General features: G+C 45.4%; 1 protein-coding gene across 1 annotated transcript in view; it reads left to right on the plus strand.

Annotated features, from left to right (window-relative positions):
- LOC106603292 (RNA-binding protein Musashi homolog 2) overlaps positions 1-27525 on the plus strand; it is a 179809-nt gene that overhangs the window by 80582 nt on the left and 71702 nt on the right. Inside the window, exon 3 of the mRNA XM_082974557.1 lies at positions 18552-18634. Within this exon, the coding sequence (XP_082830683.1) occupies positions 18552-18634 (83 nt within the window). The remainder of the gene's footprint in view (positions 1-18551; positions 18635-27525) is intronic.

Genomic DNA, 27525 nt, shown 5'->3' on the forward strand with positions numbered 1-27525 from the left:
GCCACACTCCCTGCCTGCCTCCCTGTTATTGGAGGCCCCAGCCGGGCCGCCACACTCCCTGCCTGCCTCCCTGTTATTGGAGGCCCCAGCCGGGCCGCCACACTCCCTGCCTGCCTCCCTGTTATTGGAGGCCCCAGCCGGGCCGCCACACTCCCTGCCTGCCTCCCTGTTATTGGAGGCCCCAGCCGGGCCGCCACACTCCCTGCCTGCCTCCCTGTTATTGGAGGCCCCAGCCGGGCCGCCACACTCCCTGCCTGCCTCCCTGTTATTGGAGGCCCCAGCCGGGCCGCCACACTCCCTGCCTGCCTCCCTGTTATTGGAGGCCCCAGCCGGGCCGCCACACTCCCTGCCTGCCTCCCTGTTATTGGAGCCCCCAGCCGGGCCGCCACACTCCCTGCCTGCCTCCCTGTTATTGGAGCCCCCAGCCGGGCCGCCACACTCCCTGCCTGCCTCCCTGTCTACCTGCTGGTGGAGTGCATTGATCAGCCCTCAACTCACAGGCCAATTACAGGGGTAGAGAAGGCCAGGCAGGACACAGAGCCATCCGCCCCGCCCGCTCACACCACCTTTCTCTTTGAAGCCTCCTTCCAATTCATCAGGAGGAGAGGACAGCTGCTTTCCTCCATTAGATAAACATGTCCAGTCCTAGAGAGACTGGCTCAGGGGGCTCTGCTCCCGCAGATGGTGTAATGTGAGGAGGAGAGGTTTATGGTTACATATTAGAGTGCCACTTTCAGTACACTTTGTCGGCTGCTCTCTCTTCTCTCTTCATCCTCTCGTTCATTTCTTCTACCACTCCTTTTTCTTCTTTCCCTTGCCATTTTTCACTCACTCTCCCTCTCTCCCTCATTCCCTCCTCTCTTCTGAAGAGTTCCCGTGCTGTATCCCCGTGGTACAGGATTAACTCCACTCGTTTAGAGCCCACTCCGCTTCCACAGATGTCGGCTTTGAGATTGAAATGAGCTCTCCTCTGCAAAGCGAGTGAATTAAAATACATTTCAGAGAGGGGAAAAACACTAAAGAGAGAAGTTGAGGAGTTTTGCGGAGAACAAGGCTCTGTCGGCACAGCGAGAGCGAACGGTTAAACGCATGCCTGTGTGTAAGTCTCCAGATGGGAGTGAGTGAGAGGAAAGGAGAGGAGAGAAGAGGAAGACCATGTTGGGTCCTCAGAACCACCATGTAGCCATGCTGAGCTAAAAGAGGTCTAAAGTCCATAGCAACTACAGTCCACGTTTAGACCACCAGGGGGTCTGAGACTGGGCTAGAGCCGTAGAATGGAGGAGTCTCAGAATGGAGTGGACAGCCACATCTGTTCCAGAGAGTAGTAAGGACCCCGGTTCATCTCCAGTCTACTGCTAGCATTGACTTTATCCTCAACAGTCCAAGTTGGCATCCTGAATGCGCCAATACACACCACCTCCTTCCATATTCAACAACCAACAACAGTGTTCTATCACTGTTTTGGATTTGTTGTTGGGTTCTCCTGCTGAACTGGAGCGTCTGTGTCAATTAGCAAGGTAGCGTGAGATGTTGACCGCGCTGGGTCTAGCAGCATGCTCTGTCTTTATCCTCTTTGAGACACTCCTTTGAGAAGCCGACTGAAAAGTAGAGAGGAGGGAACAGAGAGACACATCCGTGAAATGAATAAGATGAACAAAGAAGTCAATAAACGGTAGACACGGTTCTCCATGGAGCTTTCTCATTCCTTCTAATTCATCTTGGCTCCGGCCCAAAAGCAGTGATTAAAGGACATCTGAAGTGCTGGAATGGCTGCGCTATGTACATTTTCACGTTTGATTATACAACCAATTATGCTGCACTTAAGAAATGAAATAAACCCAGGAAGCTGTGAACAGAGAGTGTTACACATGCAAATGACCCTACGCCGCTATCCTTTGTGGTGCCACACACTCATAATCTACTGGTAGCTAGCCCTGTGTTTGTGAGTGTGTGTGCAGCCACCTGCATGCCCCACCCACTTCAGAATTTGTTCTTTTCAGCCATCTCTTTCCTGTGTTTGAGGGGTGCAAAATCCACTTGTCACTTACATCTCACTGGATGTATTGTTTCATTTTACACTAGCTACTCTTTCCTACTCTTGCTTGTGCCATAACAACATTTTCCGTTGATGTTACGACAGTGGAAACGTTTGTAATGACCTGTCAAACACACCATGGTAATGGCTGAAATGGGCTCAATGGACTACATTGTCCTTCCGTTGCATCTCCAAGAACGCCAAATCTTGGTTGTGGATTTAACCCACCGTCTCGACACATCATAAAAAAGAGAAGAAAGATAACTTTTTTGTGCAACTGAAAGAAGGTATAATTTTATACAGTTGCAATGTTGACCAATTAGAGGCACTAAAATGAAAGTAACAGGAAAGGAACACTTGGATTGTAGTGTAAACAATGTAAAATATGTTTAGACCGGGTGGGTATCCTTCTCTTGACACACTTTTTGAATTATGTAATAAAATGTGACAACAACAGTAATGCATAATTAAGGAGACAGTGCAGGTGAGAGCAATTTATGATTAGAGGTCTCCTGGACAAAGGATGTTTTTGGTGGTTGCAGGCCTGTTCCACCCCTTTATGTTAAATCATTCATGTATGCAAACAAACTCAGTGTATACAGTGCCTTGCGAAAGTATTCGGCCCCCTTGAACTTTTCGACCTTTTGCCACATTTCAGGCTTCAAACATAAAGATATAAAACTGTAATTTTTTGTGAAGAATCAACAACAAGTGGGACACAATTATGAAGTGGAACGAAATTTATTGGATATTTCAAACTTTTTTTAACAATTAAAAAACTGAAAATTTGGGCGTGCAAAATTATTCAGCCCCCTTAAGTTAATACTTTGTAGCGCCACCTTTTGCTGCGATTACAGCTGTAAGTCGCTTGGGGTATGTCTCTATCAGTTTTGCACATCGAGAGACTGACATTTTTGCCCATTCCTCCTTGCAAAACAGCTCGAGCTCAGTGAGGTTGGATGGAGAGCGTTTGTGAACAGCAGTTTTCAGTTCTTTCCACAGATTCTCGATTGGATTCAGGTCTGGACTTTGACTTGGCCATTCTAACACCTGGATATGTTTATTTGTGAACCATTCCATTGTAGATTTTGCTTTATGTTTTGGATCATTGTCTTGTTGGAAGACAAATCTCCGTCCCAGTCTCAGGTCTTTTGCAGACTCCATCAGGTTTTCTTCCAGAATGGTCCTGTATTTGGCTCCATCCATCTTCCCATCAATTTTAACCATCTTCCCTGCCCCTGCTGAAGAAAAGCAGGCCCAAACCATGATGCTGCCACCACCATGTTTGACAGTGGGGATGGTGTGTTCAGGGTGATGAGCTGTGTTGCTTTTACGCCAAACATAACGTTTTGCATTGTTGCCAAAAAGTTCGATTTTGGTTTCATCTGACCAGAGCACCTTCTTCCACATGTTTGGTGTGTCTCCCAGGTGGCTAGTGGCAAACTTTAAACGACACTTTTTATGGATATCTTTAAGAAATGGCTTTCTTCTTGCCACTCTTCCATAAAGGCCAGATTTGTGCAGTATACGACTGATTGTTGTCCTATGGACAGAGTCTCCCACCTCAGCTGTAGATCTCTGCAGTTCATCCAGAGTGATCATGGGCCTCTTGGCTGCATCTCTGATCAGTCTTCTCCTTGTATGAGCTGAAAGTTTAGAGGGACGGTCGGGTCTTCGTAGATTTGCAGTGGTCTGATACTCCTTCCATTTCAATATTATCGCTTGCACAGTGCTCCTTGGGATGTTTAAAGCTTGGGAAATATTTTTGTATCCAAATCCGGCTTTAAACTTCTCCACAACAGTATCTCGGACCTGCCTGGTGTGTTCCTTGTTCTTCATGATGCTCTCTGCGCTTTAAACGGACCTCTGAGACTATCACAGAGCAGGTGCATTTATACGGAGACTTGATTACACACAGGTGGATTCTATTTATCATCATTAGTCATTTAGGTCAACATTGGATCATTCAGAGATCCTCACTGAACTTCTGGAGAGAGTTTGCTGCACTGAAAGTAAAGGGGCTGAATAATTTTGCACGCCCAATTTTTCAGTTTTTTATTTGTTAAAAAAGTTTGAATTATCCAATAAATTTCGTTCCACTTCATGATTGTGTCCCACTTGTTGTTGATTCTTCACAAAAAATGACAGTTTTATATCTTTATGTTTGAAGCCTGAAATGTGGCAAAAGGTCGAAAAGTTCAAGGGGGCCGAATACTTTCGCAAGGCACTGTATATGCAAAGTAGGCACACATAATTGTCTCTATTTAATCACAAAATATATTTAAAAAATACCTGATATACTAATGAAATGTATATATGAGTTCATTATAAGAAAGAAAGTGCATTTTTACAGTACATCGTATACCTGAATTCCCACCAAAATGCCTGACTCTATTCATTATGTTTCTGTGCCAGTACAATGTTTTATGTGCTATCATTCAGTCAATATCTGAGTGATTTTTTTAAATGTAAAACATTTGAAGTATCTTCATCCATAAAAAAATTGTTAGAGTCATCAGAATTATATTTTTAACCATTCAACCATTTTGGCACCAGTTACTAGCATTTATGTGAGGAACAAACAGAAGGCCTACAGTACAAGGGGCGAGAGATAAAAGAAGGCAGTTGAGGAAGTGGGCTCAGTAGAGTCAGGATGACATCACCACGTCCTGTCTACATTGACCTAACTCGTCGTCAGCCATACAGTCAGTCAGTCAGTCAGTCAGTCAGTCAGTCAGTCAGTACACAATGTTCTGTATACTTTTCAGCCTCCCACCACAACGTAGGTTGGTGGTGTACTGATGGCCATATCAGATGTCAGTCCTGTCATTTTCTCTCTACTGGCTGGGGGACAGATGTTATTGTGACTGTGTGTGGCCCCTGGGGGTGATCCGCTCTGTGTGGCTCTGTTTGGGTTGGGCCTGTATCTCCTGCTACTTAGTGGCATTAGGTTTCTCTCCGTCTCACCCTTCTCAGCCAAATTCTGCAGCAGTGGCAGCAGCTTCAGCATCTCTAAAGTAAATAAAGGAAAGCAGTAGTGCTTCTAAGCGTTTGGCTCGCTCATTAAAAGCAATCTCCTCTAAACGGCGACGGGTTTCTGCAAAGCGTCGTCGTCAATGTTCTTCATTACGGATGAATTGATCCAGTGTCTTGCCTTTAAACATACCCCATGCCTGGACATAAATAACAGTCTGGCCACAGTGGCTGAGAAAAGCCTAATTAAGTTTAATCAATGCTACTTTATGGCCTACTCACGCGTAATTCAATTCTTTAAACACTTGCTTTTTATGTTTGAAAATGACTATTGAAATTGTAATGCGATTAGTCCGTGAGTCAGCGCTTCGCCAGAGGCTCCAGGAGAACGTGTGGATGTACTGTACGTGAATGGCAGCTAACGAATGGCAGTTAGTGCCCGCTATTCCTTCACTTTCCAGCCAAAAACTATTTCATGTATTAATCCACAGTCAATTCTCTTTCCATCTGTCTCTTCCATGATATCTCATGACCCATTCACTTATTACTGATTATCTCCTATTCAGATCCCCAGTTTCATCATCAGGAAGGAATGAAAGAAATGATAATTACATTTAATGAAACTGATATCTATATCAATCAGTGGAAACGCACAAAAGGTGACTATCTGTTTCAATGGATTTCCAATTCCACATTGGATCTCCTGATGAAAGGAAATTCATCAGCATGTCTCGATTGATTTTGGAAATGTTCTCAGGCCCTTCCTCATTGGATGTTACTGTATGTGACTTCTATTGAGTTTGGCCCATTGCTCTTCTCAAGGGCTCTGGAAAAAATACTCTGTTATTGTTCAACGGAGAACTTTGACACGTCTCTGTAGTTTAGACCATTGCATTTCATTTCACCAATAGTCAGCATGTCCATGTATTGAAGCTATTTGTTCTGATTGTAGGCTGTGTTGATGTTGCTCGTGGCAGTCTGTGCATAGCAGGCCTGTATTACCCTAGCATGTTTGATTATGTGCATGATATTGGTTTTCTGTGAAATCACTGAGCCAGCTGGCTGCTGAGCTGAGGCCAGGTAATGAGTACATAGCTATAGCCCTGTTTGGCTCAGTCCTGCCACAGCAGATTGTCCATATACTGTAGCACTGTGCATCCAGCACATACTGTAGAGGTGGGAGAAGGAAGGTGTGCATTGGCTGAGCACAGGGGGCAGCAGGGAGGTAGAGATGGAGGGGGGGGGGGTGGCTCAAATGGAGAGAAAAAAACTCCCTGCCTCTCTTTTGCACCGCACAGTGTGCCTTTCTAAGTAGGACAGTAAAATGGATGGCCCATCGCTGCTAGCTGACCTACATAGAGACACAGACAAAATAGTTCCCTCAGCATAGGAGCTACAGTAGAGTGGAGCCCAGCCGCTCGCTCCTGCAAAACACGCATGCACACAGGAAACACACACACACACACACACACACACACACACACACACACACACACACACACACACACACACACACACACACACACACACACCCAGAGGCACATTTACCCAGAGGCACACGCTGTATTCACACACACATGAACAAGGATATACACACACAGGTAGGCCTAATAAATGCAAGCGTGCAAATATACCCACAACGCAAACTGACACTAAGATAAATTCACTGTCATCACACACATGAAAAATGTGTTTAGCTATGATATGTATATACACTCAGTTTATTTGGTACACCTATCTAGTACTGGGTTGGACCCCCCTTTGCCTCCATTACAGCCTGAATTCTTCAGGGCATGGATTTCTACAAGGTGTCGGAAACGTTCCACATGGATGTTGGTTCATGCTGACGCGGTGTCATCACGCAGTTGCTGCAGAGCCTGTACCAGCACCAGCCGGTACCGTTGACACCAGGCAGGATGTGTCCATGGACTCATGCTACTTGCGCCAAATCCTGGCACTGCCATCAGCATGACGCAACAGGAACCAGGATTCATCCTTATTTGTCTGTTTGTGGGCCGCCTGTTAGCTTGCACTAATCTTTTCCTTCAACCTCTCTCATCAACAAGCTGTTTTCGCCCACATGACTGCCGCTGACTGGATGTTTTTTGTTTGTCGCGCCATTCTGGGTAAACCCTAGACACTGTCGTGCGTGAAAAGCCCAGTAGGGCAGCCGTTTCTGATACTGAATCTGGTGCGCATGGCACCGACGATCATACCACGCTCAAAGTCATTTAGGTCAGTTGTTTTCCCATTCTAAAAAAAATGTGCCAAAACCACTGGCTCCAGGTCATCTATAAGTCTTTGCTAGGTAAAGCCCCGCCTTATCTCAGCTCACTGGTCACCATAGCAACACCCACCCGTAGCACGCGCTCCAGCAGGTATATTTCACTGGTCACCCCCAAAGCCAACACCTCATTTGGCTGCCTTTCCTTCCAGTTCTCTGCTGCCAATGACTGGAACGAATTGCAAAAATCACTGAAGTTGGAGACTTATATCTCCCTCACTAACTTTAAGCATCAGCTGTCAGAGCAGCTTACCCATCGCTGCAGCTGTACACAGCCCATCTGTAAATAGCCCACCCAACCAACTACCTACCTCCTCCCATATTTGTTTTTGTTTTTCTGCTCTTTTGCACACCAGTATTTCTACTTGCACATCCTCATTTGCACATCTATCACTCCTAGTGTTAATACTAAATTGTAATTACTACGCCACTATGGCCGATTTATTGCCTAACCTCCTTACTTCATTTGCACACACTGTATACAGATTTTTCTATCGTGTTATTGACTGTACTTTTGTTTATCCCTGTGTTGTTGTTTTTGTCACATTGCTTTGCTTTATCTTGACCAGGTCACAGTTGTAAATGAGAACTTGTTCTCAACTGGCCTACCTGGTTAAATAAATAAAGTAAATAAAAAAAGACTCCAGGCACCTGAGATATGGACTGTTCTCCATGCTGTCGCCCGGCAGGCGGTACCGGTGAGCTTCTGGTCATAAGACTGTTAGATGGCTAACAACTACTGCTCTCCCTCACATCTACGCTGCTGATAAAATCATTACTGATTAGATTCATCACTACGCTACTGTTCATTGGTTATTATTATTTTACCTTTATTTAACTAGGCAAGTCAGTTAATTAAGAACAAATTATTTTTTTACAATGACGGCCTACACTGGCTAAACCCAGAGGATGCTGAGCCAATTGTGCACCTCCCTATGGGACTCCCAGTCACGGCCGGATGAGATGCAGCCTGGATTCGAACCAGGGACTGCAGTGACGCCTCTTGCACTGAGATGTAGTGCCTTAGACCGCTGCGCCACTCGGGAGAAATTGATCGCCATTACCATCAGTGTCTATCTATGTATCCTGCTACTGGATACTATTACTCCTATTTACATGTACTGTACGTATATACAGTTGAAGTCGGAAGTTTACATACACTTATGTTCGAGTCATTAAAACTCGTTTTTCAACCACTACACAAATTTCTTGTTATCAAACTATAGTTTTGGAAAGTCGGTTAGGACATCTACTTTGTGCATGACACAAGTAATTTTTTCCAACAATTGTTTATAGGCAGATTATTTCACTTATAATTCACTGTATCACAATTCAGTGGGTCAGAAGTTTACATACACTAAGTTGACTGTGCCTTTAAACAGCTTGGAAAAATCCAGAAAATGATGTCATGGCTTTAGAAGCTTCTGATAGGCTAATTGACATCATTTGAGTCAATTGGAGGTGTACCTGTGGATGTATTTCAAGGCCTACCTTCAAACTCAGTGACTCTTTGCTTGACATCATGGGAAAATCAAAAGAAATCAGCCAAGACCTCAGAAAAACTATTGTAGACCTCCACAAGTCTGGTTCATCCTTGGGAGCAATTTCCAAACGCCTGAAGGTACCACGTTCATCTGTACAAACAATAGTATGCAAGTATAAACACCATGGGACCACGCAGCCATCATACCGCTCAGGAAGGAGACGCGTTCTGTCTCCTAGAGATGAACGTACTTTGGTGTGAAAAGTGCAAATCAATCCCAGAACAACAGCAAAGGACCTTGTGAAGATGCTGGAGGAAACAGGTACAAAAGTATCTATATCCACAGTAAAACAAGTCCTATATCGACATAACCTGACAGGCCGCTCAGCAAGGATGAAGCCACTGCTCCAAACCGCCATAAAAAAATCCAGACTACGGTTTGCAACTGCACATGGGGACAAAGATTGTACTTTTTGGAGAAATGTCTTCTGGTCTGATGAAACAAAAATAGAACTGTTTGGCCATAATGACCATCGTTATGTTAGGAGGAAAAAGGGGGAGGCTTGCAAGCCGAAGAACACCATCCCAAATGTGACGCACGGGGGTGGCAGCATCATGTTGTGGGGGTGCTTTGCTGCAGGAGAGACTGGTGCACTTCACAAAATAGATGGCATCATGAGGAAGGAAAATTATGTGGATATATTGAAGCAACATCTCAAGACATCAGTCAGGAAGTTAAAGCTTGGTCACAAATGGGTCTTCCAAATGGACAATCACCCCAAGCATACTTCCAAAGTTGTTGCAAAATGGCTTAAGGACAACAAAGTCAAGGTATTGGAGTGGCCATCACAAAGCCCTGACCTCAACCCTATGGAAACTTTGTGGGCAGAACTGAAAAAGTGTGTGCGAGCAAGGAGGCCTACAAACCTGACTCAGTTACACCAGCTCTGTCAGGAGGAATGGGCCAAAATTCACCCAACTTATTGTGGGAAGCTTGTGGAAGGCTATCCGAAACGTTTGACCCAAGTTAAACAATTTAAAGGCAATGCTACCAAATACTAATTGAGTGTATGTGAACTTCTGACCGACTGGGAATGTGATGAAAGAAATAAAAGCTGAAATAAATCATTCTCTCTACTATTATTCTGACATTTCACATTCTTAAAATAAAGTGGTGATCCTAACTGACCTAAGACAGGGAATTTTTACTAGGATTAAATATCAGGAATTGTGAAAAACTGAGTTTAAATGTATTTGGCTAAGGTGTATGTAAACTTCTGACTTCAACTGTATTTCCTTTAGTACCATAAGTATTTTATATTCCTGCTACCAGTCACTTTTCAGCCCTGTTTACATGTATATCCGCCTATCACGCCAACACTGACACTCGTACACTGACACTAACACCCGCACACTAACACCCACACACTCACTCTTACACCCACACGCTTACACTAAAACCCACACACTCACTCTTACACCCACTCACTCAGTAACACCCACACGCTCAGTAACACCTACACACTGACACTATTATACTGTACACATACACCACCACCACGCACACACACTACTTATGCTGCTGCCATACTGTTTACTATTATTATTATTATTGTCATTTATCCTGATACCAGTTACGTTCTCCTAATCTCTGCCTACATGTACAAACTGAACATCCAGAACTCCAGCATCTCTGCACATTGTAAATGTAGTGCTGGCGTCTACTATTGATCCTCCGCTGTCTAACCTATTCAACCCTCCATCTCACATCTCCCTGCCTCTCCACTCCAGCCTCCACACACACACGCGCACACACACATTCGCACGCACGCACGCGCACACACGCACACACAGACATTGAATAAATTGTAATCACAGAAATAATGAAGCCATTTTTTTTTATTTTGAAAAATACATCTGCATAGCCTACATTGAAAGCCAGTAGGACAGCAGAGCAGCTGAGGTGGTGTATTCTACTGCATCCCATTGCATGCTTTACCATTTCATTAAATGTATTTCTTATTTTTCTGAGATTCTTATAGCTCAAAAAGCCCAGCAGTAAGACCACCATAGGTGTGTGTCTGTGTGTGTAGTGTGTGTGCGTGTGTGCGTGCGTGCGTGTGTGTGTGTGTGTGTCCGTTTATCACTACACTGATTTGCCAGGGGATATGAATTAGAGCTTTCTCCTCTAATGGGAATGATTCAGGGGAATGTCACAGGAGCAAAATATATTGAGCTTTTTCACCCTCTTCTTTTCTTTGCTCTTAATTGCCTGGGAAAAAGGTAAGAGAGTGCCATTTCTGTATGCAGAGTCAATACGGCTGACTACAAGTAATGTTAATAGACTCTCTGCTGCTCCACAGCCTCCCAGGCCAGTCTCTAAAGAGAGTCCTCTCCACCAGCCTCTTTAGGAGGAAACCAGGGGCTTCGTCTGTGCCAATCATTAATGAAACCGTCCTCCTCTTCGCTCCAGGGCTGAGTAAGAACGCTGACCCCACGGCCGCTCTATTTCCCCGGCAGAAGCTTGTGGCTCCGTCACCATGGTTATTCATATAGCTAACATACTGAAGCGCCGTGGTACACATGCTGCTGTTCATACTGTCGCATGCCTGTGTGTGTGAAATGCTTTATGTCAGCATTTTAGGGAAGACTAAGTGAACCGTTCTCATCATTCGTTCTCTTTCTGTCTTACTGGAACATGACACACTGCTTGCTCACGTTCTCCCCTCCTTTCCTGGACACTCTGTCATGGCCGTGCTCTGGGTCTGTTAATGGTAATGAGTTTATAAATCAGAGGATTACCTGAGTGCTGTTTCCAGGGTCCTCAGTAAAAGCAGAGAGATGTGATGATCAAAGGCCTGTAATAGTGGAGCTGTGGACCACCGGAGGTGTGTGCTCTACTCCCGGCTCTGATTGGACAGGTTAAGGGTTGGTCATGCATAATGAGGTCAGAGCAGCCAATCATGAAAGGAAAGCAGTGGGAGGGGAAGGGGTAACTTGAGCCTGTAGCTCTAGCAGCCAGAGGGTGTGTGTGCATGCGTGCCCATGTGTGTTTGCGTGTGGGACAGTCTCTGTGTGTGTTTCTGGGGGTCAGAGGTCATCCTTCCCCTGGTTGTTCCACTTCCTCGCCTCTCTGGTGTTTGACACGGTGCGTTTTAAGAGCTGCGAGGCCTGCTGCATTCCTCCTCAGCAGACAGAACAGCAGCCTAGCTACCCTACCCTCATTAGATGCTCAATTTCGGGGAGTCCATGGGGAAAGTGGAACGCAGATCATTAGCGATTTGGAGGGAGCGATTTGTTTTGCTCCACAAGTTGTTTAGCATTACATGTCTGTAGTGCTGACGATTTCTTAACTACCCTTAGTTTTAACATCTAATGTTTCCATAAATCATATGTGGCACTTATCCTTATGTGTGCTGGGGTATGAGTCATTCCTCTTTATGGAGAGACGGTGTCTGCGGTTAGGGGTGTGTGTGCGATGCGGTGCCCACGTGTTTGTGTGTGTTTGGGAGTGAGAGATGGACCTGACCTCTGGCCACAACTCAGAGCCTGCTACTGCTGCCAGATCTAATGCTCAGTTCTGTTCTGACCCTCTCCTGCTGTGTCTGGGTCCCGCTTCCTCTCCTTCTTTCTCTCTCACACACACACACACACACACACACACACACACACACACACACACACACACCATCTGTCTCTCTTTGTGTCGGTGTCTGTCTTTTTCACTTCATGTCTCTGTCTCTCCTTTAAACTCACACACAGAGACACAAACTCAGGCACGACATATCTGTTTCTCCCTTGGTTCCTCTCCCTCATCTCCATGGTGTATATTGACCCCGAAAGTCATGGAGGTAATTGGAGAAACAGTATTGTCAAGACGATACATGTACAGAATCATTCTTCCCCATGTTTTCCCTGCTTTCTCCTTCTTTTCACCTGGTGAAACATATTTGGACCTAGTCATTAGAGAGTTGTGGGAGGTCTGCTCCTGGTATTGATTCTACTGTCCAATCTCATTTATTTTACATGGCTTTTCCACTCCCAGGAGCTCACCAGGTATCTATGCTGCTTTGTGATGGAGGGCTTGGGTAAATAAGGCGGAAAATACCCATTGATTCCCTGAAGATCTATGTATTGATCCTGAAGGATCAGCTTTTGTGTTCTCTGTTCACCCCTTCATCCCAGCATGGAGGTAAACCCCAGGCCTGCGAACTCAGTGCTCGCTCTCTTTCAGAAACACAGACAGAGATACACACGCGGACACGCCATGGTAACCCAGTGTTTTCAGTCATAAGTGCCAATGAGCTCATAATGGACTGCACATTAAGAAGTGTTTTCTGAGATGATGTCACCCTGTAACGGTGTCACTCTCTGTTCTGGGCGAAGGCTAACTATGCTGTCATTCCACCAGCCAGTCCCTCATACAGATCCTAGTGTAGGACCTGAAAGACTGACGCTGACATCCTTTACCAGGGTCCCCAACTGGCGGCCCACAGGTTTTGTTTGGCCCCCAAGTTTTCTGAGCAAAGCAAATAATATATATACAGTTTTGTTTTTATTGTTGGACACAAAAGACTGTATAAACACCTGCAAGTCAGCTTCAAGTGATTTAAATTTTGGAAATCTGTTCCAAAGTATTCCCCACGCATAATAAAGAGGTATACGTGATTCTATACAAATGTACGGTTTGAAATGAATATGTTTTAGTCAAATATTATATCTGTTTTGGCTTCTTGCGGCCAATTTGCAGTCTTAAAAAAGAAAAAATCTGAATGTAGTTGATGATCCCTGTCCTATACCATCGTTGGTCCTGGATGAGCATATCTCCCTGTCTGCTGAGTATCTAAAGCTGTAAAAGATGGATGAACATATCTCACCGCTCTGTGAGCCTTCATTTTCATGTAAGGAGATGGCACTGGCACATCACTAGAATCTGTCTGCTCCACTGTACCCAGGGGATTGTGGTTATTGATGCTGTGTGTGATCGTTCCTCATAATGCAACCTTTAAGAAGGTGATAAAACATGTCCTACACCTTAACCGAGGATAACATTTCCATGTGCTGAGGTCCACGTTATTTTACAGCCTTACCCACATTAGCTATTTATGTATGTAAACGGTGCCACACACTCAGGGAAACTTAACAGAGAAAACGATTTAGCCTAATTTGTAATTCCCAGGTGCTAAAAAGAGTGAGTTGAGTAATATGTTAAAGTTGGATTTTAAACAGGGGCTGCCAGTTAAGTCAACTGAAAAGTAAAGTTTTCTGCATTTATTACTAAGTCCCCTTTAGTGTCTGCCAGAAAATTACGATTGAAAACTCTCCGGAATGCTACAGCATCTGATTTGCTCTTGTTCTACTTTAAATACATTAAAGTGGCTCTGGCAGAATCAGCTTTTTAAGCAAAGGTCACTTGACGTTTCATTGATTTAGCATTTTAATGTTATTTGCGTAGCCTCTCTCTCTCTCTCTGCGGAGAAATGGCATTATGCAGGCAGGGAGAGTGTGTGTGCAGTGTGCTGTGTGCTGCTGGTGAGAGGCTGTGAACGTGGCCTGGGTGTAGCTCAGTGGAGACGGGGGACGGGGCTAGGCCTGCCACTCTCTAACAAGTGTAAGATACAGCCAAGACCCCTCACCTCTGCAGCAGCCACCCAGCCAGTCAGCCACCCAGCCAGCCACTAACACTTATTGCCAGCCTTCACATTGAAAATCCATGTGTTGTCATTAGTCTGTTTAAATTTTTGTCCCAGCGAAGGTGTTGGCACCTCTCCCTGTCTCTATTGATTCCTGCTCCTCTTTAATAATCTGATAAAACTGTAGTCCTGCTCTCCTGCCGTGTTGGGGCAACAGAACAGGAATACCCACCCAGGATTAGCAGACAGGAATCCACACCTCTATCTGACACCCTAGGATGAGAGGAAGGGAGGATGGGGGAGGATGAGTGGAGGGAAGGAAGGGGAGAGGGCTTGTGTGCCTGTAACTGTTGGGTCTGTAAGTAGGGTAGAGGAGCGAGGGGTGGAAGACCAATATAGGGGTAGCGGGTCAGACAGCCCCTGTGGGAGGGCCCAGGCTGGTGAGGGGTGTTGTTCTGTGTTTCTGTCATCCTGGAAGACAATACAACCCAGCCAGAAGTAGAGAATATCCATCAGACAGTAGAGCCTGTTCACTGGTATCAGAGGCTCTGTGGTGGCTGTAGTGAGTGTATGGATCAGTGGGTTGTTTCTCTAATAGAACATCATGGGCTCAGGTTATGAATAACTCCCAGTAAGACTGAGCCAGACTCTCTGGTTACAGGGAGTACTCTCTACATCTGCCATAATAAGGGCCCTGGCAACTGGAGCTGGCTCTTTGACCTAATTGGATTCAATACACTGATTAGAATGTGGTTTGCTTTGATTAAACAAAATAATCTTTCATTTACTTGCTCTTGCATTTGTATAGCAGTGTGTCATGAGTTTGTGTGGTAGGAGCGTGTGTTTGTTGAGTGGGCACGCAGTGAGATGTTTAGGTCAGCAGCCTATGATTTATTTAGTCTTAGTCTTGGGTGTAGAAGCATATCCAAAGTGCTGGTCTCAGCAGCTCCCTCTGTGGGCCAGTGGTGGTAGTGCTTGGTGGGTGGTGATGACGGAGGCTTGGCCCTGACCACACAGGGTGTAATAGTGCAGTGGAAACTGTGCTGTCAGTTAATAGAGGAGCTGCCTCTCTCAGTGTGTGGCAGTGGGAAGGAGTGCGATGACAGTAGAGCTCTCCTGCAGAGAGGGCAGGTATGTTAACCCCTCTCCCTGTTTCTCGCTTTCTCTCTCTCGCTCTCTGCTCTCTTGGTCTGCTCACCCAGCCGCCACTCTCTCCTCCCGCACTCCGCTGTGACAAATGGCTCCTGACGGCTGATTTGTTGGTTGTCAAAAGTGGTCCTTGTGCCGCCGACGAGGGGGAGGTGGATCGAGCTGGAAAACAAGCTGCATCTTCCAATTTTCCAGCTCCCGCCACCGCTTCTCAGCCTCGCCCACAGAAACACTCACAGGCAGGCAGCCTACGGCAAGCCAAGACGTCACTTCTCAAATTGATATTCTCTCGGTCTGACATAGAATGCATCAAATGAATAGCTGTTCATGATTTATCAGCATATTCATTCATTTTCATTCAACCTTAATGATGTAGCTTTTCCTGGGTTTTGTAAGTTCCTTTTGCACTATAGATGTTTCAGTGACATCCTCTGGCATTAGTAATGACAAGGAAACTAGGAAAAAAAGGGAAAAGAGGGTGAGAGAAAGACTTTTGAAACAGCCATAAAACCCAGGCATTAGTAGTGAGGGTTGGGAGGAGGGTGGGGCAACCAACTTTGCTTCCCACCAGCTTCCCCAGGATGTCCTGACGAGCTTCTAGAGGAAGTCATCAAACTTGGCCTGAGTTCCCTCCCATGACAGTAGTTAGAACACTGCACTTTCTGCCCTGCATAGACAGTTAATCTCACCAACACTCCTCAAGGACATTAGAAATACAAATCCTGCCTTGTCCCTATTGCACCGAAATTAATCCAGTTTGGTGTTCGTGCCCCTGGGCCATGTGGTTACAGTAACATGAAACACTAAACCTGCCCCTGGGCCATGTGGTTACAGTAACATGAAACACTAAACCTGCCCCTGGGCCATGTGGTTACAGTAACATGAAACACTAAACCTGCCCCTGGGCCATGTAGTTACAGTAACATGAAACACTAAACCTGCCCCTGGGCCATGTGGTTACAGTAACATGAAACACTAAACCTGCCCCTGGGCCATGTGATTACAGTAACATGAAACACTAAACCTGCCCCTGGGCCATGTGGTTACAGTAACATGAAACACTAAACCTGCCCCTGGGCCATGTGGTTACAGTAAACAGCAGCAGTCATTCTATAGAGAGCTTTAGGAGTGTCTCTAAGTGCATGTGAAAGTGACTAATGTGCACAACACACTCTGAGATGACTCAAAGGTCCCAACAATGCAGAGAGAAATAGAAAAATAATAGAAAGATAAAAATACTAAATACATCATATGTAATGATAACTTGGCTATATACACGGGGTACCAGTACCGAGTCAATGTGCAGCGGTACGAGGTCATTGAGGTAGATATGTACATATAGGGGTGGCAGGTAGCCTAGTGGTTAGAGTGTTGGACTAGTAACCGAAAGGTTGCAAGATCGAATCCCTGAGCTGACAAGGTAAAATCTTTCATTTTGCCACTGAACAAGGCAGTTAACCCACTGTTCCTAGTCCGTCATTGAAAATAAGAATTTGTTCTTAACTGACCTGCCTAGTTAAGTAAAAATATAGGTAGGAGTAAAGTGACTAGGCAGCAGGATAGACAGTAGCAGCCATGTATGTGATGAGTCAAAAGAGTTAGTGCAAAGGGGAGGTCAATGCAGATAGTCCAGGTCCCGATTTGGTTAACTATTAGCAGTCTTATGGCTTGGGGGTAGAAGGTATGGGTATGATATAGGTTCAGTTTGGCAATGTATTAACCATATTCAATATATTCAAGCTAAGACTACATGGCCTGTTTAACCCCTTGTCTTCTATTGGTGAATGAAAATCCATATCTCTTCATCACATAGTCTGTTGAGCTCCATTATAATGACTGGATTATGATGTGTGAGAATGACTTTAGAGCAGCAGCTATGTGTTTATGTGTTTATCCAGTGTGGCGCAGCGGTCAAAGGCACTGCATCTCAGTGCAAAAGGTGTCACTACAGTCCCTGGTTTGAATCCAGGCTGTATCACATCCGGCTGTGATTGGGAGACCCATAGGGCGGCACACAATTGGCCCAGCGTCGTCCGGGTTTGGCCGGGGTACGCCGTCATTGTAAATTACAATTTGTTCTTAACTGACTTGCCTAGTTAAATAAAAACATTTATGGTAATGCTTGTTGAAGCCCAGACTGAGGTGATCTTTACTGTCTGTCTGTCTGTCTGTCTGTCTGCTGTATACAGTACTACAGGCTGAATAGGAGCTGCTTCTCATTCATTCCCACTTGTTCTTTTATTCCACATTCTTTGTGTTTCCACACTAGCTCTTCCTTTCTAACACAATGCAATAGAAAATAATTTTCCCTTTGAACCCGCGCCATAAAGAAGGCAGATTGCTTTGTGCGTCAGCCATCAAAACAGCCGAGAAAAGAGCATAGCCGTTCCCTGGTGCGCCAAGGCTGCAGTCGTCTTGTCTCATGGCCTTGTCTCCTTGATATAGGAAGGGGTTAAGCTTTTCTCTTATAAATACCTCCAAAAATCCCACGGTCAATGACACATTCAGATATGCCGAGTCCTGCATTAACATAAAAACGAGGTCTTGTTATACAGTGAAATTTCAATGAAGCGAACACAAAATGCATTTAATGAAATTCAGATGCTAAGGCCCCTGCTCCCATGAATCTCATTAAATGGGCTTTGTGCTGTTTTTCCATCTTCTCTTTCTGGAGAAGGTCCTCCAGTGCCTCTAATAATGTCTGAGATTTCATCATATTCTTGATTTAGAGAAGACAATGTCTATCTTGTTCAGTTGTTCCTCTCAGCGCTCACGCCATTCTGCCTCTCCAAAAGACGGGGGGCGGGCAGAGTTTCTCCATGCAGCTCATGATAATAGCTGCATGGTGCATTTTCTTTTAATACTGAAGTTTGCAAACGTCCCCCTAACTCACTGCCCCCCCCCCCCCCTCCTCTCTCTCTCTCTCTCTCTCTCTCTCTCTCTCTCTCTCTCTCTCTCTCTCTCTCTCTCTCTCCTCTCTCTGTGTGTGTACAGGATTCGGCTTTGTAACTTTCGAGGGGGAAGACGTCGTAGAGAAAGTCTGTGAAATTCATTTTCATGAAATCAATAATAAAATGGTAAGTCTACTCTTCTTTTCAATTCCAGATTGGTGTTGAAAGATTAATATTTGATTTCCTCTTTAATGGAGTGTTAATAGCATAGAGTCAACGGTGTGTGTGGGGCGTAGGCGTGTGTGTGTGCTCATGCATGACTGTATATATACGTGTGTGTGTGTGTGTGTGTGTGTGTGGGTGTGTGCACGCCTGTGTGTGTGTTTGTGTGTGTGTGCGTACATGTGCGTGCCTGTTTGTGTGTACTCTCTGGGTCTCTGGGATGGGGTAGCGCAGTGGTGTGTGCTGCCGGTAACCGTGAAATTGTGTGTGTGAGTTCCGCCTGTCACGTTGAGGGACTGGTGAAGGGAACCTGTCGCTTTCTTGCCCCTACATTCCCCAACCCATACCACACGCACACCTTAAGTGCTGACCAGCCAGGGAGAGAGTGTTGCTGGGAGAGCGTTGGCAGAGGAAGAGTTCATTAACCAGGGATTAGAGCCTTCCAGGAAGCCAGGAAGTAATGATCTGACTCATCACCTCACTGCTGTTGTCTTCTGCTTCAAAGCACACAGTCGAAAGCTTATGGTCATTCCATCAGTTCAGCTAATCAGATGAATCAATTGCGCACGGCGTACTGTAGCCGTCAATGTTTCTGTCACATGTTCATAGATAGTAGACAGTTCTGAGTCTCTGTAGTAGCGGTTGTGGCCCCTCCTGTCCCCCTGTGTGTACACTGTGTGTAGTCTACTGACTGGGTTGGCCCTGTGGCCTGTGATGGGCTAGAGGGAATACTCTCTTCCTGCCACTGTACGGGCTGGGACTCCTCCCTTTACTATGTGGTCTCCTTCAGGGTCATAAACCTGAGTGACGGTGGTGGTGCAGTAGAAACAAGAGACCGACTCGTCCATGTATGGCCCTTACTTACTTTTGTAACAGTCCCTGCTGATCAGAGCCTCCCATAGGAATCACATGAGAAGAACAGAGAGGAAAGAAGACAGGTAGAGGAGAGGGGAGGGGGAAAGGGAAAGAGAGGAGAGGAGAGCTAAGAAAGAGGAGAAACAGGCCTGGTTATCTGAGCTGGAGATCAGATATTGTAGTCATTCTGATCCCCCTCGTCTCCCTCTTCCATCCCTCCATCCCTTCTCCCTCTCTTTCTCCGTCACAGACAAGCTGCTCCTTGAGCCCAGGGACAGACACAGTGTCTGCTTGCAGATCTATGAGACCAAGACAGTGCTATCGATTTTTATATGATATTGCATCAAATGGTTTCATCGTTCAGGGAGCACCAAGCCAGGGCTGCCATTTCGTTTTCCCTGCAGTTGTTTGGAGCATTGTTCGTGCCACCCATCGACAGGCTGGATTGAATTGAACTAGCAGGGAATTGCATGAGATGGGTAACTTCAGAGAAATGGAGGAGAATAAAAAGCTACTTGAAATACTCCAGGTTATTTGTCTTGTTGAAAATAACAGAAGTTGATGTGCTGCACTCTCTCTGTGCGGTAATGAGATGGTTGAGCGTTTCTAAGACAACAGAGGAGAGGGTTAAATCGTTCCGGGGAGTTCAAGCAAGCTTCTTCCCGTTTTCCTCTCTATTAGAATCCTCTGGTAGAGCTTCAGATCAAAGCTTTATCTGAAGCATCATCTGCTAATAGTCTGTGCTGTGTATATTTGACTTGCTAATTCAATTCATCATCATTATTAGGATTATTATTTAGTATACTCCTGTGGCAGGCAGGGTCCTGTATTCAGGCTGTTTTAGTGTCATCGTGTGTTTTGATGCCTCTCATCTCTGCTTCCTGCCATCTGTTGCATGTTGAACCCCTTCCTTTAATAGAGCATACAGTCAACTGTGTGCCAGGCGACCCGGCTCTGAGGGAATTCAGTAGAGATTGAAACACAGGCCACAGGACCAGAGCGGTGGACGTTAGGGAAGGGTCTGCTAGTAAGGGTCAGATTGTGTAGGTGACGATAGAGCATGTGTCGCCCTCGTGAGGATTTCTCTCACGGCGCGACGCTGCCTGCCTTTGATGTCCGCTCTAAGCACACGCAGCCGCCCATAAAACATTCAGCAGGCTTTTCCTCTGCCGGAGACAGAGAGGAGGGGGGGGGTTGAACAGAACTCTCTTCAAATCCAAACATCCCGCTTTGGCCCCTTAGAAATCCGACAGAGTGCTGACATCTGGGAGAACAGGAAGGGGGCGAATGGAGGAGGGGAAGGAGGTAAGGATGGAGGAGGGGAAGGAGGAGGGGAAGGAGGAGGGGATGGAGGAGAGGATGGAGGAGGAAGGAGGAGGGGATGGAGGAGGGGAAGGAGGAGGGGAAGGAGAAGGGGAAGGAGGAGAGGAAGGAGGAGGGGATGGAGGAGGGGAAGGAGGAGGGGATGGAGGAGGGGAAGGAGGAGAGGAAGGAGGAGAGGAAGGAGGAGGGGATGGAGGAGAGGATGGAGGGAAAGCAGGGAAGATAAAAGGCTCAGGTTTTAACTTAGTATTACAGGAGGATTTTTTTTCAGGATTTAATATCTGAGTTCACCCAATTAAGTCATTTCTGAAATAGACCTATTACGCTCCTGTGATCTCAGATAATTCATGGATATCCACTGGACAGGACTCCCTGTAATGTTAAGAGTTTTAATAATACCTCCTGGCGCTATCCCTTTGATGTACCCTCCAGTAGGCCTGCCACTCTGCTACTGACAGCACAGGCAGACAGACAGGCAGACAGACCACTCTTGGGAGTTTAGATGAACTTCAGCACCTAGGTGAACCCTCCTCCCCCAAGCCTAGCTCATCATCTAGGGTCAGTGGACATTGAGATGTAATCTACCCATGGTGTGTGTGTGTGGTGTGTCATGTGCGTGTGTGTGTGTGTGTGTGTGTGTGTGTGTGTGTGTGTGTGTGTGTGTGTGTGTGTGTGCACTGGTGTGTGTGAGTGGATCCTGGAGGATTTACTCAATCACCCAGGGTTCATGTGTGGAGCAGCATAGCCCTACACTAAGGACAGGATATTTATAGCTGGGTTGACGTAGCGGAGGAATGTGGATGTCCATCTGACTGAGTGAAACTACCCCATCCTCTCCTCTACTCTCTGCTGTGGTCTGCCCACTAGGGGGGCTCCTGGCCTCTGGTGAACCATTGCCTTCCTTTCTGGAAAGTACCATGTCACAGTGACATGCGGAATCTCCTGCCTGGCTGCAGACCGTGATCTGCTGGCTAGAGAAGTACTTTCTCTCTCTCTCTCTCTCTCTCTCTCTCTCTCTCTCTCTCTCTCTCTCTCTCTCTCTCTCTCTCTCTCTCATGCTCTCTCTCTCTCCCTCTCTCTCCCTCTCTCTCTTCCATTCCCAGCCTTTTCAGGTCTGATTACTGTGGAGCCCCACAGGGCAGGAGCGAATGAGGAGCGAGAGAGTGATTGAGGAAATGGCCTGTTCTCTCTGTCTCAATGTCATCCTGATCACCAACTTCCTCTCTGGTTGTTATAGTGTGAGTTTTGTCTCATCTGCGAGGCGGCCAGGGGGACAGAGGCTGAATGACAATAAGGTCTCACTTTATCTCTCTCAATCTCTCCAGGTAGCCCTGTATATCGCCACCTGCTGGTGTGTGTGATAGACTAACACCTGCTCTATGCATTAAGTTTACGCTGTCAAGCAGTAGAGGGGTGCTGATTGGGTAGCTTATATTATGGCCATTAGTCATTCAGCTACACGTCCTCATGGAGAGGGTTCCTGGTTGGTGAGGAACACCTCAGTGTAATGGAGTAGAACCATAGTGGAACTATAGTGTCGTAGTGGAACGAAGAAGCTGCAATCAGCGGTCCTCTGAGATGGTGTTGTGTGGCACCGTGTGGAGGGAACTGTGAGAATCTGCCAGCACTTCAGCACCAGTGTGACATTTATCAAGAGGCATAGATTGTCATTAATATGTGAGCTGGGCCTAATGGGCTGCTGTTGGGCTGATGAGCCTGATGGATGACTGGCAGGACGGCCAGGGACGATGAGGGAGGGAGTGACACACTGTCTGTCAGTCAGTCAGCCAGAAGAGCACACACACTCACACACTCAGACACGTACGCACACAAACACATGCACACGCACACGCACGCACACACACACACACACACACACACACACACACACACACACACACACACACACACCTACACACACACACACACACCATGTTACATCAGCACGACATGCCACGCTGCAGCGCCTCTCTGACAGATGGGACCTCTCAGATACACACTCTGCTTTAAGGAAACACTGAATTTGGGGTTCACTGGGACCCAATGTATTATTCCTCTTTAATTGCTATTCACATCTGAATAAACTATCAGTCCCAATGTTCATTTTGGTTTACATTAATCAATGATATTCTCAATTTTCAAATACCACCATGCAGTGATTTACAACTACAACCTTAAAAACCTTGTCTTGTCTCTTTTGTCACTGTCACGTCCTGACCATAGTAAGTTGTTATTTTCTATGGTAGAGTAGGTCAGGGCGTGACAGGGGGTGTTTGTCTGTTTTTGTATTTCTATGTTCAGTTTCTAGTTTTATATTTCTATGTTGGTGTTGTTTGCGTTGATCTCCAATTGGAGGCAGCTGATCCTCGTTACCTCTAATTGGAGGTCATATTTATGTTGATGTTTGTCCCACCTGTGTTTGTGGGTGATTATAATTTTGAGTAGTGTGTTTTCCTCTCTGCGTCGCGGTTTGTTGTTTTTGTTAGTTCAAGTATTTAATGTATTGCATTGCGTTTCACGAATAAATAAAGATGTGGAACTACAAACACGTTGCATTTTGGTCCGATCCTTCAGACAGCCGTGACAGTCCCTCTCTTCCTGAGTGTCCTGTGTTTTGTTGGAGCTGCTTTGAGTTAGTTATTGAGTGATGTGTCCACTCTCCATGTCCAAGTAGAGACATAGCTTTGGCATACTGAGACAGGAAGAGAAACTGTGGCTCAGTGTGAATATGAGGAAACACGTTGGAATCTGGTGGTTTTGGATTTAGATTCATAACAGTCTGTAATCTGCTACCATTGGATTTGTAGCTATACTGAACAAAAATATAAGCACAACATGTAAAGTGTTGGTCGCATGTTTCATGAGCTGAAATAAAACATCCCAGAAATGTTCCATATGTACAAAAAGCTTATTCCTCTCAAATTTTGTGCACAAATTTGTTTACATCCCTGTTAGTGAGCATTTCTCCTTTGCCAAGATAATCCATCCACCTGACAGGTATGGGATATCAAGAAGCTGCTTAAAAAGCATGATTATTAAACAGGTGCTGGGGACAAAACAAAGCCTCTCTAAAATGTGCAGTTTTGTCACACAACACAATGTCACAGATATCTGAAGTTTTGAAGAAGTGTGCAATTGGCATGCTGACTGTAGGAATGTCCACCAGAGCTGTTGCCAGATAATTGAATGTTAATTTTTCTACCATAAGCCGCCTCCAACGTCGTTTTAGAGAATTTGTCACTATGTCCAACTGGGCTCTCAATTGCAGACCATGTGTATGGCTTCGTGTGGGCGAACGGTTTGCTGACTTCAATATTGTGAACAGAGTGCCCCAATGTGGCGGTGGGGTTATGGTATGGGCAGGCATAAGCTACATACAACGAACACAGTTGCATTTTATCGATGGCAATTTGAATGTACAAAAATACCGTGACGAGATGCTGAGACCCATTTTCTTTAAGGTATCTGTGACTAACAGATGAATATCTGAATTCCCTGTCATGTGAAATCCATAGATTAGGGCCTAATGAATTGATTTCCTCATATGAACTGTAACTCAGTAAAATCTTTGAAATTGTTGCATGTTGCTTTTATACTTTTGTTCAGTATAGATGGTTCATCTCAGCAGGTTGTAACGGAGTTAGTTCTCCTCTAGTGAAAATGGTTTCACTAGATATTAAGACCTGAGAGGTACTGTACAGGAAGCAGCTGCTCCAACTCTGAGTTAGGGCTGACCTTGTCGAAGTGACAGGATACAAGTCATGTTTTGAAGTAAAGCTGTTCTAATATGAGTTGCTGTAGCACAGATAGAAATACTGGCAGAGGCAGGGAAATGTCAGAAGCAGGGAAGTGTATTGAGAGATAGAGAGAGAGAGATAGTTGTAGAGAAAAAGAGAGCGAGCGAGAGAGAGGGCGGGGGGAGAGAGGGGGAATATAGATGTGTGTGATGGGGAAAATATCGATTTCTGTCTCACAGGCGAAGTTACTTTAAGTGTATCAATAATGCACACAATTCAAGTTACAGGGAGTTCTGCTGTCCTGGTTAACCTGGGCCTTTCTGATACCTTTCAGCAGCAGAAGCGTTTGTCCCCCCTGCCATTGCCAGTAGTATCAGTGGTTGGAGGGAGCCTAGAAGGGAACAGTGAAGTGGATCTAGATGATGTGGATGCTATATAGTTGATGGCAGGTTGCTGTTGCCCTCTCTCTTTGACAAGAGTCATTCAGTCATCTCTCTAATCGAAGCAATGATCTCTGTTCTCTCCACCACCCGCCTCCCAATATGAATGCATAATGAACACCTATCAAGTAGTGTCTCAGATCTCTAGATGGGAGTAGTGTGCCGTTAAAATAGGCCCATATTGGTTTTAGTGAACTGCTCCAAGGTAATGTTCTTAAATGTGTCATTTATGATATTCCTCAGTAGAGAATGATCATTGCCGCAGGGATGAATTTTCCGTTAGTAGTCAATTTCCCAGTCGGGTCCCCTGACATGGCCAACCAATTACTGTAGTGAGCAGGCAGGCAAGCAGGCAAGCAGGCAGGCAAGCAGGCAGGCAGGCAGGCAAGCAAGCAAGCAGGCAGGCAAGCAGGCAAGCAAGCAGGCAGGCAGGCAGGCAAGCAGGCAGGCAAGCAGGCAGGCAAGCAGGCAGGCAAGCAGGCAGGCAAGCAGGCAGGCAAGCAGGCAGGCAAGCAGGCAGGCAGTGACACACTGACTGGAGCAGGGAGGGAAGGCTAAAAATGACAGGCATGCATCCATGTACTGTATGGAAATAGGGACAGGTGTTGCTGGAGGAACTGAATGTTGAAAGATATTATGTACATTGAATCCACATTTCACCCATATTGTTTTAGATTGATGTACTGTAATTTAGTCCAGAATTGCAGTTAAATAACATACTGGGCGGTCTTGATGTTCTGTGATACATCTTGATTGTGTCAAACTCAAAATCCATGTCCCATTGCTATTAGGATGTATATGAACATGAACATTACAGCCAGATTGTGACAGATCCAACGATTACATGCCTGCTGTGAGACAGTCACTTAAAGTTCAGTATACTGACAGATAAAACGTGCAGTATGTTAAAAGCAATGACTCTATATATGAATGGACAAAGCCATTGATCACGTGACACCATTCATTCCTATGTGAAGACTCAATAGCGCATTGAAGCCAAATTAAGTCAGTTAAGATGACGTCACATGGAGACATAGGGGTTTTCTTGTTTTGGCAAAAGTACCTCCTCCGTCCTCTCTCCTCAGTCTTCTCTTTTTCGTGACCCAGAAACCGTTAAGTGGTTGAGTGGTCGAGGAGTGTGTGAATTCGTTAGCAGGCAAACCGAAAATGGTCCTCCCCTCCTCAATAGCCTCCTTTTGGCGAGGAAGCACAAGTGTATCCTACCTGAGTCCTTCACAGAAGAGTTTTGAAATCTGCCACACCCCCTTTGAATCTGCTAGTGTTTTCTCGAAGGAGAAAAGCATGCAAAGATTTTTAAACAATATGCTACTTATCCTTTAATCTATAAAGTGTCTTGCACAAATTCGTTTTTACCACTTTATACATTTATTTTGGGATTCCACCCTGCAAACGTCATTTGCCTGATGACGCGTGATTGGAGATGTAGTCTCATTTCATGCACATTTTCGTCCACTTACCCTCTCCTCGCCGCCTCTCCTCGATTACCTTTAAGCTTTTTCAAAAGGAGTCTAGAAATGACGGAGGAGAGAGGACGCAGGAGTTGAGCAAATCTAATTGAGAAAAGCAGTTTGAGCTATTCCAGGAAGGAACATTGCAGGCTAGCTCAGTGCTGCCCCCTCTCATTGAATAACTCAAGTTGAAGGCCGAGCTACTGCAGGCTGCCATTAGCAACTAAATTATCCCTATGACTTCTTCTGTGTGCAATTTTAAAATAATCAGTTCAAGGACATACATCTGGTGTATTACAAGCAATTATTGGTACCATGACAGGTGCCCTGTGTTTTTTATGCACATTGCGCGTAACATAGTGACCCACCATTAGTGCATCATACAGCCATGAAACAGGAAGCGTTTTTCTTGCTGTAATTTTTCCCCAAATTCTTTGTGAGTGCTTTTACCATGTCCCTTGTTCAGTACAAGCAGCTTATTTTGCCTCTCATTTCATGATTCAGTCCTTTGATAAGGAAGTCATCCTGTGCTCTCTGGTTCAGTACTCTTTGTGTGGCTGTGCAATTGCATACGTCAAAAGGAGGTGGCATATCTGTGTGTGCTTCCTTCATGACAGATTTACTTTGGGGAAAAGTGTTTGGTACCCTACATCTGAAAGGTCTGAACATCTGATTATGGAGAACAGGTTGTCCTGAAAAAGAAACGATCATCAACGTCCCCTAGTCTGCTCTTTCTTCTCACCGCTCCTCTCATAGAGGAACAATGGTAGAGATGCAGAATCACTAAAACCTTTGGTTTATAGGTGGAGTTGTGAAGTGGGTGTTCTCAAGATGTTCTACTGCCGTAAAAACTATCCACCATTTCAGACAAAGGTTACACAGACTGAAAATGAAGATACAGAACATTCCTGTTTTACCAAGTTATATACAACTTCCATGTCATATGTAAATAATGGACGTATTATGTAAGCTAGCATTGTTCTTGATTGTAATGTAAAAAAAAAAAAAAAACGTTTCTAATATGTGATCGA

Source organism: Salmo salar, chromosome 04 (assembly GCF_965601325.2).
Source record: "Salmo salar chromosome 04, fSalSal1, whole genome shotgun sequence".
Taxonomy (NCBI): domain Eukaryota; kingdom Metazoa; phylum Chordata; class Actinopteri; order Salmoniformes; family Salmonidae; genus Salmo; species Salmo salar.